Source organism: Corythoichthys intestinalis, chromosome 3 (assembly GCF_030265065.1).
Source record: "Corythoichthys intestinalis isolate RoL2023-P3 chromosome 3, ASM3026506v1, whole genome shotgun sequence".
Classification (NCBI taxonomy): Eukaryota; Metazoa; Chordata; class Actinopteri; order Syngnathiformes; family Syngnathidae; genus Corythoichthys; species Corythoichthys intestinalis.
Genome location: NC_080397.1, coordinates 17350638 through 17363164, shown reverse-complemented (window position 1 = coordinate 17363164; position 12527 = coordinate 17350638). Strand labels below are relative to the sequence as shown.

Below are 12527 nucleotides of genomic sequence, written 5' to 3'. Positions count from 1 at the left end.
GCTAGGTTTCTATTAATTATGACTACTGTCAATGCGTGGCTAACGTGTCTTACATACGTACAGGCTTTATTTAATCTGTACAAACATAGCTCTGTAGAGTGATGTAGGTGTAAAACGAAAACATAATAAATCTGTCAATTTTAGCTCAGTAGTCATTGCTGGATAAAACACCAAGTTGCACTGGTCCCTAATGTGCTCCAAAACAGCAGGTATCATTCATTTATTTTGAACACTGCAAAGACTCAAAATCCTATCAGGACTTACAGTTTAGACCAGGGTTCACTAAATCCGGACCTCTGTGCCACTTTTCCTGTCGTGTTTTCTATGTCTCCCTCCTCCAACACACCTGAATCAAAATAATCAGGATCATCATCAGGCTTCTGGAGAGGTTGCTGATGACATAATCATTTGATTCAGGTGTGTTAGGGGAGAGAGACGTGGAAAACACGACAGGAAAAGTGGCACAGAGGTCTGGGTTTAGTGAACCCTGGTTTAGACTAACTTAAAACTTAACTAGAACTTAAAATACTGTAGCTTGACACAAATCAAAATTCAATTGAAACACGTAGGAAAAACACCCAACTTTTAAGTGATGTGTGTTATCAAGTGCAATGACATTTTTAGGTAAGAAATAAGATTTTTTGCATATAGAAGTTTATTTATGTGAAAGCAGTGAATTAGTCCTTTTTTTTTTTTTTTTTTTTTTTTTTTTTTTGTAGTGAAGGGAATAGGTACCATTATTGCACACACCATATCATTGTTTGCATTAGTCTAACACAGTGCTTCTCAATTATTTTCTGCTACGCCCCCCCAAGCAAGACGTAAATGTTTCGCGCCCCCCCAAACTCTCTGCCGCCGCTGTAAATAGTATTATTTGTCTATAAAATTACTATTATAAATACGCATCTGCCTAATATTGTGTCCTTTTTTTCTAATAAAGAAAAAAAGTAACATAGATCAACTTATAATAAAGTATAACTTTATTAACATTGTTTTGTTTGTAACAGAGAAGACTTGACGTGCATCAATTTGCCTGAATTAAAAAAAAAAAAGTCACATTCAAACTGTAAAAATACACTCAAGGTACATTTTTGACCATTTGATACAGAAAAATAAAATGTAATAAAATCAGTAAATAATAACAAATTCAAATTGATTAGAAACATTCACTCATGAGGACAATATGCCAAAAAATTTGAACGAAAAAACAAAAATGAATAAAGGAAAAAAAGAGTGTCCTTGGACAGAAGGACAGTTTTTATTTTTGCTGCTCACACTCAGTATTACCTCCTTTGCAATGGTGTGGAGTCATTTTGCAATGAGCATGCTAACAATGCTCACTGGTTTACTGATATAACACTGACAAAGCAGGACGATTGTTGGCAATATTCGGCACGTTTTCGCTGAAAAACAATCAAGCGGCTTATCAATGAGATTGGGGTCGAATGTCTTTAAGTGGCGTCTTAATTGATTTGGCTTCTGGCGGTCCGCTATAATTATTTTTAGACACAGTAAACAGTCTTTCCTCATCACCCACAGTATTAAAAGTCAAAGCTAAAAGGCAAACGGCATGAACAAAGCGCATTCTCGGCGGCCGAGGTAGAACCGTAGGTGAGGGCGGTCGTCGTGACGATCCCAAGCCGAAAATGGCACTTATCGGGCGGCGGCGTAAGAACCGGACAAGACAGTGGGTCGCTGCGTGAGTGAGTCCGGTCGGAAAACGGCTTTCGAAAACGGCGGCGGCGCACTGCTCTTCATATTTGTTTTCTGTGTGATGAGTGCTCTTCCTTAGTTCAAAAATACTGCACGCACTCTGAAAATGAGAGCGCCACTGCCACCCACTGAGTGGATGCGCAAGTACACTTTATTCCAGTACGGCAGAAAAAAAAAAAAGCATGCGCGCCCCACTATTTGAGAAGTACTGGTCTAACACATTCATCTAACTATAGTTTAGGCAGACTTCACTCCATGCCCTTGGACACAGTAAAGTGAATCACCTTATCGGGGCTCATGAGGGGGAAATATAAAAATGGTACCGTTTCTCGTAGGCACCGTCTAACTGTTTGCATTACTCTAACACCTGTAATATAACGGGGAATAGTATCATTTCTCATATTTACTGTAGGCCTGCACTACTTTAACACACCTAATATAAAATAAATAACACACCATAGTTCAATGAAAAGAAGCAGAATAGATACACGCCATCTTATCACAGAAGCCCAACGTGTGAGTCACGAGCAAGATTGACGCACCAACTTCGCAATCAGTTCTCCTGGCCACTGCAAGGACAAAGAGCAGCGCGCTCTGTCTTAAAACAAATAGCGTCTCCCGGATATCAAATTGATAGCGTGCGCTTGGGACGTCAAGACCAGCGTCGGTCGCTGTGGCAACCACGTCCCATCCACAGACGAACCTAACCGCCCAAAACCGGACAGAAGAGGGATGGTCCCGAAACAACACTCAGCCACACCTTCGGCCCAGCCCACACCGCCTAGCCTTCAAAAAACACTGGACACTGAGATAACAAAGATTCGCTGCTCGGAAACTTTTCTATGTAGCCATGTTTTGGATTTAGCATTGTTCCTCCGTCGTCTGTTTTTGCCCTGTTTTTGACCATTGTCGACGAATAAATTGTCAACCTGTTTTCGGTGAGCCTTCTTCAAACTTTTGGAACATTGATTCAGTGCAAAAGGTTAACACAAGAGGTGATCGCGTGAAATTTCCGCCCTCCCGGTTGGCACACGGAGGCGGTAAGCAGCGGCGCACCATTTCCGTTCGGCTGTCGCAGTTTCCGTGCGGCTTGGCCGGGAGGGGCGAATTCCAACAGTAGTCACATGTGAGATGCAATTGTTGGCTGTTTTAAACAATGTACATCGAAAATATTCGCATTGTTTGACTGAAAATGGTTCAGTATTAGATTAAATGTCTTGTTTTCTTATGAAAATTGATAATTGCTCTTTACCTAAAAAAAAAACAAACAAAAAAACTGTTATATCCGATTACTCGATTGATAGAATTTTCAGTCAAACACTCAATTACTAAAATATTCGACAGCTGCAGCCCTAATATATATATATATATATATATATATATATATATATAATGGTGAACTATGACAAGCTAATGTTGACAACAATTGATGAACGAAACTCATAATTAAGCGAGTTTTTTACCAGTGGGTTAAACGCAGCATCATGCACCTTGAGTCCCTTTCAGCCATACGCCAAACTCTCGTTAAGTCCCCGGGTTTAATTGGGCAGCCCTTATGTCTGAAAGCAATATCCCAGGTCGACTGTGACGGAAATGACACGGACATTAACAGGGTCGCATCCCAGTATAATGCCCGGGATTTCACCGAGAAGCAACATGCATGACAGAAGCCTGTTAATTCCCCGGTCACAGCATGAAGGCTGATGACGTAAATATCATGGTGGACCGATTGTCATTTCCTCTTTCTTCGCTGTAGGACGAAAAGCTGTAAAAATACAGTACATTGCAATTATCAACTTGGCAAACTAGAAATGGCTAAATTAAACTGGAAACAACGAAATTCAACTACTGTACTACTGGATCGTGGAGCAGAGAAAGAGACAGTCCATCCATCATCTATCTTTGAAAATATGTTGTTTATTTTGTTGCCGATGCCGACCAAAAATGACGTAATGTGAGGGTTTTGGAATCGCGCCAGACGCCCTCCACGCACAGGGAGCGCCGAGTCACCAACACGGGACAAGTGTCCAACCTGGGTAATTCCCGGTGCATTTCTCCAAGTCCGAAAGGGGCTTTGGTCTTCGTGCCTCTGCCTCTTTGTAAACAGGCTGTGCAGCCAGGGAGAGAAATGACCGCCATCCCCCCAACACACCCACACACACCCCCACCTCCACACACGTAGGAGTGGGAAGTGGGAAGGGACACAAAGTTTGGGGAAGATTTGGCGAACGTATCAGAAATGTATTTCTTTTTCAATTGTTTAAATTTTATTCAGTCAGGATTTTTTTTTTTTTTTTTTTTTTTTTTTTTTTTTTACATTAATACAATTTATATAAACAACTTGTCCTGAATGTTTGGGCCAAAATAGCTCGTAAATACATTAGAGCTGAAACGAATACTCGAGCAACTCGAGTAACTCGAGTTTAAAAACTGATCCGAGTAATTTTATTCACCTCGAGTAATCGTTTATTTTGACAGCTCTAAGCATCACGTTTTGCTAGGACTACTTTTAATGCGGGACAACGCGCTGTCACGTGCGGAGAGGAAGAAGGGGAAAAAAAACTTACCGCAGCCGACAGCCGCCACAAACGACGCCGACGTTGCTAAATACTAGCCCGCACAATGCTACATTGGTAACAGGTAGCATCTGGTGCGTCTCATAGAGATCACATGTATGTTGAACTAGATGCACAGTGAAAGACTAGGCCGCGTCTGGGCAGCGTTAGCAAACAGCCGCCATCTTAAAGCAGTAGAGCGCTAAGCGCTAATAAAGAGCGCTAAGCGCTAATATATAAGATTAACGTTACTGTCACTACTAGCTCACCTTACGTTAGCACTGCGGAGGGCTAGGTTTCAATTAATTAAGACCGCTTTCGATGCGTGGCTAACGTGTCTTTCATACAGGCTTTAACATAACATAGCGTTGTGGAGTGATGAGGGTGTCAAATAAAAACTCAATAATGCTAACTATCAATTTTAGCTCAGTAGTCATTGCTGGATAAAACACCAAGTAGCACTAGTCCCTAATGTGCTCCAATACAGCCTGTATCATACATTTATTTTGAACAGTGCAAAAACTCAAAATCCTATCAGGACTTACAGTTTAGACTAACTTAAAACTTAACTAGAACTTAAAAATGGCTTGATACAAATAGATATTTAATTGAAAAACGTGGGAAAAAATCCTAACTTTTAAGTGATGTGTGTTATCAAGCGTAAAGGCATTTTTAGGTGTGTTTATATATATATATATATATATATATATATATATATATATATATATATATTTACTTTTTAAAAATAAGATCTAAAGGTTTTTTGAGTGAAAACAGTGAATTAGTCATTTTTTAAAATTCTAGTTACATCTGAGATGCAATTGTTGGCTGTTTTTAACAATATACATCAAAAATAAAGACATTGATTGACTGAAAATGATAAAATGTCTTGTTTTCTCATGTATATCTATAATTGCTCTTTACCTAAAAATATATTTGTTTTATCCGATTACTCGATTAATCGATAGAATTTTCAGTCGATTACTCGATTACTCAAATATTCGATAGCTGCAGCCCTAAAATACATAAAATGTTTGCATTTTAAACTTTTTATTTAATATGTGTATCAATTGCGAATTTTCTTGCATATAGAATAGTTGACTCTTCGCAAATAAAATATGGGACTAGTCAGCAGGGAAATTAGTCGAAATTCCTATCCCTAACGTGAAAATGAAACAATTGTGACAACCGACCCGGCCATAGAGAGAAGTGAACTGTATTGTGGTTGAATGCTTTAGCCATAGCTAGCCACCTATTTGTCAACCATTTGTATTTTGGATGTTGTGTTCAGCTCAAAGTTCAGCAGTAAAATCAAGTACGTGAGCAGTCTGCAGGAGCTGGGACAGATCATCCCGATGGAGTACGTCCACATTCCACAAAGCATCATCAAGTGAGTTTGTATTAATACCAGTTGTCCGCCATGCATTTGACACCTCATTCAACAGTGGCAACTTTGTCAGTATTGCAATTGAAAAAAAAAACTACTGTACAAAATGTAGATCCATTCTTCATCTGTTTTCATTTTGAAAAGCAGAAGGTAATTAGTTCGCTAAGAAATTTGTTAAAAAATCCCCAGATAAAACATTGTCAAGTTTCTGCACTATAAGGCATACCTAAAAGCCTTCCATTTTCTTAATGGCCAACAGTGCGCGACTTATGATCGGGCCACTGATCAGTATGCTATCACTGCGCCAGCAGCCCTGCTATCTGACGCGCTTAGAGTTTGCCATAAAACGTTCATTGCCGCCGGGAACGCACCATCCCAGGGGGTTTCAGAATCAGCACTTTTCAAACTAAATTTCTTGAGCCATCTGGGGTCGTACAACATTTATGAAGACGTTTGCGTACTTGTGTGAAGGCACCAGATATCATGTCTGCCTCATTGTAAAAAGAAAGAAAAACATTACGATAACGTTTAACCAAGGCAAATACTCATGCTTCAGAATTCTCTGGGACTTCTAGTGTTAATAAGTCCTTTTTAACAATTTTAAGAAAATTGTTGTTGAAAATCCTTAAAAAGTGCTTGAATTTGGCGATGAAAGAGGTGTACGAACCCTGAATTTAAAACTCTTGTTTCCTTAGTAAATTACAGTTTAGTTCTTTATACCTTATACATCCCCTTTCATAGTTTTCATAGTTATCTGTATTTTATACTTTTGACTGTAAACAGCTTGATGCTGCTGCAATACCCGAATTACCCCTATGAGATCGATAAAGGATTATCTTAAGTTATCTTATTTTATTGAGCTTTATAATTCGATTGGTTAATTCAATCGTAATTCATGTAAATCGTTTAATGTAGTCAATTTTGAATGAAGGTATTTCAATAAAGTTGTTTAATTGGCTTTACAAACGCTTTGTAAAGTTTGGTTTTTCATGTCCATTTACAAGGTATGACCAGCAGAGGGCGGCAAACACATTTGAGTGCATGAGGTAAAAAAATTAATGATACAAAAAACCCAACCAACCACCTACCTGTACTGGACTAACAACCTTCATCTGATGCAAAATGGCACCAACATTTTTAGCTTCACCACCTGGCTGCTCAACTTGTCTTTTGAATGTTTAGGCGTGCCTGTCACAACTAAGACATAGCCCTAACCTGGTATTTTCCTTTTGAACCTATGCCAAGCAACACCCTAGTAAACGCACCTAGTTTTACATTTGTTTGTGCTCTTTTTGAAACAGCTCAATTTGCTACAAGATGTCACTAAACCACTGCTAAATAGGAAAGTACTGAAGTCCAGTAACAATAAAGTATGTTGAAGCGATATTTCTTTACCAGCTTTGTATTGTTTGTTGAAATTAAGCTAAAACTTGCTCCTGGAATGTTTGTTGGTGAATATCTGCAGTCCCCATGATTAACGTGTATTTAAAGCAATTTTACTTAGTGAGTGTAATTGTAGAATGGTAAAACATTTCTTCCACATCAGGAGCTTTTGCCATATCCACAAGACTCATTGACTGCCATTGACGGCGCTAGACTTCCGATCCATTTTGACTGTCAAAATGGATCGAACATCAAGCATCACCAATGGCAGTCTTTAATCATATCCTTAGAATTGCGCCAACACCCTTTGGACCATTTCTACGATCATGTGATAATGCTTGAATGTAAAAATTAACCAGTTTTTCTTGTTTTGCCTTCCTTGAACATAATGTAACTATTCCCCTTGTGATTATTTGTTCCCTTGCTATTGCTGTGTTTTCTGCTTTTGTCATATATTTAAAGCTGATTGAAAATTACATTTGAACTAGTATTGCACCAATACTATTTTCTGATTCCGATTCCTGGTTGTTTGCTCTCGGCGATTCATTTTATGCACCATATAAAGTATAATCTCATACATCAAAAATATGACTGCTAAATGAAAACATTCAACAACATCCTAAGTTCAAAACACCACAGGACTTGACGACCATCTTCCAGCAACGAAATATTCAATGATTTTGAGCTATTTTTTCTACCTTTCTCTTCTTCTTTTTCTTCGGCGGGGTTCGCAATCACTGGCCATCTTGGGTATGGTGAAAAGCACTACTTTTAGGGCTGGGTGTGTAGCTAATGGCATTCAGTGTGGTTTTCGTCAACAATGACGATAATAAAAATATTCCATTGAAGAAATTTTTTTTTCATAACGATGACGAGCTAGAAAAGTGGCTTGGGAGACTAGAACATAACGAGACATGCCAGTTTTCGTCGAAAGTGACAACTAGACGAAAACGCGGCATAGTTTCTGTAATATATCCACAATGTGTGACATTTTCACATTGCACGTAGAGTACCTCAGCTTGCATCATAGCAGTGTTTGGGTCATGTCACTCATGTGAGATGTGCTGCACCTTTCCCTTTCTCCTCACCGTAGTTTAGGATGTGTTTCCTTCTTGCTTGTTTGGAAACCCATGTTAAGATTTGTTTTCTTATCTTGGCAAGAGAGAATACAGGAGGCAACGAGCGATGGTGAAACGCGAAAGTCATCGGCGTTGAGCTGAAACCCCACTCATGGAGCGCAATGCGACTGCAACGGCAAGCGACAGCGGCCAGTGCTTTAAAAGGACACTTGCCACTTTGAAGCTAATCCTAATGCAAATGCTATGCTAATGCTAGGAGTTACATTTAGCGTCTAATGATCACTCAGCACAGACCCGATAAAAGCTAAAGCACTGTTGCATATTCTCTCTTGCTAAAATAAGAAAAAAATCTTAGTGTTTCCAAAACAAGCAAGATGAAGCGCAGCCTAGCTTTAGACAAATCCTAAACTCTGGTGAGATGAGTATGGGAGAGGTGCAGCAAATCTCACATGAGTGACAAGACCCAAACACTGCTATGATGCAAGCTGATGCACTCCATGTACAATATGAAAATGTCACGCATTATGAACATATGACAGAAACTATGTCGCATTTTCGTCTCGTTGTCATCTCTTAAGACGAAAAGTGGTATTTGTCTCGATATGTTCTAGTCTCCCAAGCCATGTTTTTAGCTCGTCATTGTCATGAAAAAATTGTTCGTCGACAAAATGTTTTCATTATCGTCATTGTTGATGAAAACAACACTGATATTTAAATTTAGGGGCGTAACGGTACACACAAGTTGGTATAAACCTCAGTACAAAGGTCACGGTTCGGTACGGGTTTGGTACAACAGGAAAAACAAGAAGGCTTTTTTTAATCAGCATTTAAAAGTTAAAGTTTGTTCTATTGGCTAAAATGAAAAAGCAGCTCGTATTAAAGTGCAAAACAAATACAAGAAAAAAGCAAACTTTTGAATTTGTGTTCATAGTTTATATACAAAAATAGACAACACACACTTTTTTGAAGGGATTGATTGAGGTAACAGTTAAAGTAAGGTAGCACTCACCAGCTGGCAACCTTAGTCCTTTTTAAAAAACAAAAACAAAAAAAAAAACATTACCATCGAACAAATACAAAAAGTGCAAATAATTTCCAAACTGTAAAAACATCTCTTGAAACAGTGCAAAGATACTGTAAATATTCACTCAGTGTTTCAATGACGAGGGCTAGAGCAAAATAAACATTTCTTGATTTGAAAATACAAAATAATTACACTTCAAAAAGTGTAATACTGCATATAATAGTTCCCACTTGTTACATTTGCCATAACTTTCCTTGTAGTGAGTTTGTTCTCGTTTTCACGTAATGTTCGTTGTTAGTTTACGCGTATTACCTCTACCACCCCCTGGAGTGGAGGAGGACCTCCAACATAGAATTTTTTTTGTTTTTTTCCACCTCAAACGTATTCGCCGTATGACTGCGTGCACCGATCCGTGATGCCCTTATGTGACGTTATTAGGAATACAATACGTAAACTTAATTTATTGTCTCAAGGAAATAAACATAAACACACACAGGCTCCTTGAGCCGCTCAGGTAGAGCATACAGCATGAGACAGAGAACTCAACCCCAGTACTTGAGGAATAGTATAAATACTACTGGTCAAAATTTACTCTGTTACTTGTTCAGATAATCAGCAGAGATAATCATGTAATCTGTAATATCCCACCCATTTTAAAAATCGGCAATGATGATTAGTGTGCAGCCGGCATAAATAACGTAGTGAGTCGTGAATCTAGCTGGATGGTTAGTTTGCGTTATTGCTTAGACACAGCAAAGCAAAAAGTTGATGTTCAGTCAATATTTGACTTGTGAGTGGTTGGACTGGCGTTATCCTACCTCCCGTTGGGAAGACTTTTTCATCCTTTTTGCGCTGATGGCTTCATTATACTACTGTGAATGCTTAATACACAGGACCGTAGTGGGCAAAACCAAATCTCAGCGGGGGGGTCTGAACAATGTCTCTATTTTTGACTGCTATTGCAAAAATCTACCACATTGTGATGTTTATAATCCCTAGTAATCATTTTAAATAATTCTAATATGATATTGGGGGGGGGGGTCTGGTTTGGATTATTGAGTGTGTTGCAACCCACCACTCCCCCCCACAAATTACACTTATGGCCGTATCAGTACCAGTACTATAGTAGCATCGGTGCAATACTAGTTGTTACACCCTCCTCAACTACGTACCACTGCTCATAAATATTTCTTCTTTGGTCTACATCTGAACGCTACACACCAGGCTGGACACAGATTTAATGGACACCTCAGGAAAGTAAGTCTACTTAAGAAGGCTTATTCATTTTGAAGTTACCACGAAATTCCTTATTCTGACCTCTTTTGACTTTTGACCCTAGTTCCCCAAAATGTATTCACCTATTCCGTTTCATTACAAACATATTCCTTTCTATTTTCTTGAATAATCTCGAACACAAACATACAAAAACAAACAAACTCACGGACATACAAAACGGTTATTTTAAACACTCAAACTAGCCAAGAAACACACAGAGTCGAGTGTGGTTTTTCTCACAAGGAGAGCAACCCAATCTCAATTATTCAAGATTGCTCTCCTTTTCTTTGTAAAAATTGGAAGTTCTTTACTGCGTTCAGACGGGACGGATTTTTTTCCTCGTTACGCAATGGGTTCCCATACAACGTCGATATAAACACGCGTTGAAGCGTGACAGAAGGCCAGATAGGCCGCACCCCGCAATGTTCCAAGTCGATATTTCGTGCTGCAGAGAAGATTGCAGAGTTGACCTTTCTGCGGCAGATTTCAGCAACGATGAGGATGCAGCCACTCAAATACTCTTTCTCATTCATGTGACTTCAGATGCCGGTGGTGGCCCAGAACCTTCCTCAACATTCTGTCAATAAAACTCAAAAGAAAGAAAGAAGAAAAAAAAACTATGAGAATAGTCGAAATATTCTCATTGAATATAATATGAAAAATTGCAATACTACAAGAATAAAGTCATACAATGTGATATATATATTTATATACTTTATTCACTTGTAATAGTATTATTTATTTTTTTTTTTTGCTTATTTTTACGTTACGTGAATCAGAAGTGGTTTAGTTTCACGCACTGAGACTTTTACCAACGTAAGGTTTTTATCAACGCATAAGTCCTTTTGGGTGAAGATTAGGAGATTGAATTATATTATATCCTCGATTGGCAGACCGAAGGGTTTGTCCCAACAATAGGGGGATCAGACTCCTCAGCCTCCCTGGTAAGGCTTATTCAGGGGTACTAGAGATGAGAGTCCGTCGGGAACTTGAATCTCGGGTTCAGGAGGAACAGTGTTTTTTTTTTTTTTTTTACTGGCCATGGAACAGTGGACCAGCGCTACATCCTCAGCAGGGTACTCAAAGGGGCATGAGAGTTCATCCCTCGAGAAATACTGTCGGGGGTGCTCCGGGAGTATGGTGTAGCAGATCCTCTGATTTGGGCGGTTCGGTCTTCGTATGACCTGTGTCAGAGTTTTTTCCGCATCGCCGGGAGTAGGTCAGATAGATTCGTCCCAGTGCGAGTGGGACTCCGCCAGGGCAGTCTTGTGTCACTGACTCTGTGTTTCTGGCTTCATCAAGTCATGATCTCCAACTCTCGATGGAGATGAGAATCATCACCTCCAAATCTGAGACCATGGTCCTCAGTCGGAAAAAGATGGAATGCCTTCAATGGGTCAGGGCTGAGGTCCATCCACAAATGGAGTAGTTTAAGCATCTGTGGGTCTTGTTCAGAAGTGTGTGAGTGTTGTAAGAACAGAGCGGGAGATCGACGGATGGATTGGTGAGGCGTCTGCAGTGATGCGGACTCTGTATCAGTCTGTCATGGTGAAGGAGGAGCTGAGCCGAATGGCGAAGCACTCTATCCAGCCATAGGGCAAACCATGCGATGTCACGGGACAAAACGCGGCCAGTCTGAACGCACTTTAAGTTGCACACAAGCTTCTAAACCAGAGGTCTCCGAATTATTCCACATAGGGCCGCATTGGGTGCAGGATTTCACTCCAACAAAACAAGACGACACCTTTACACTTGGAAGATGGCAGATAAGTGAAATTAATTGGTTGCAGTCAGGTGCTGCTTGTTGTAGCAGAACCTCGTTGGTTAAACTGTCTATGTTCGATCAGTGGGAACAAAAACCAAGACCCACAGCGGTCCTTAAGGACTGGTTTTGAGACCCTGTTCTAAAGGATGGGGCACAATCACACAGGTTCAATTAAAAATGGGTGTAGTATTGCATTAAAATAAATCATGCACACACACCGGTATGTGTCTAGCTGTCGTGGCTTTCGTCGTCAGACTCGCAAAACTTGTCGAACTAGCAACAATAACTAAGGTCAGTTACTCCGATCTGAACCAAATACATAATCTCCACCATCTGTAGGATTCAC

At 39.7% G+C, this 12527-nt stretch overlaps 1 protein-coding gene across 3 annotated transcripts in view; it reads left to right on the top strand.

The window, feature by feature from the left end:
• LOC130912954 (uncharacterized) overlaps positions 1-12527 on the top strand; it is a 101322-nt gene that overhangs the window by 84374 nt on the left and 4421 nt on the right. For 2 of the 3 annotated variants that reach the window (XM_057831142.1, XM_057831140.1), the window contains 3 exons: positions 5560-5658; positions 6660-6701; positions 10366-10398. In XM_057831142.1, coding sequence (XP_057687125.1) covers positions 5560-5658; positions 6660-6701; positions 10366-10398 — 174 coding nt within the window. The remainder of the gene's footprint in view (positions 1-5559; positions 5659-6659; positions 6702-10365; positions 10399-12527) is intronic. The other variant, XM_057831141.1, reaches the window with a different exon arrangement.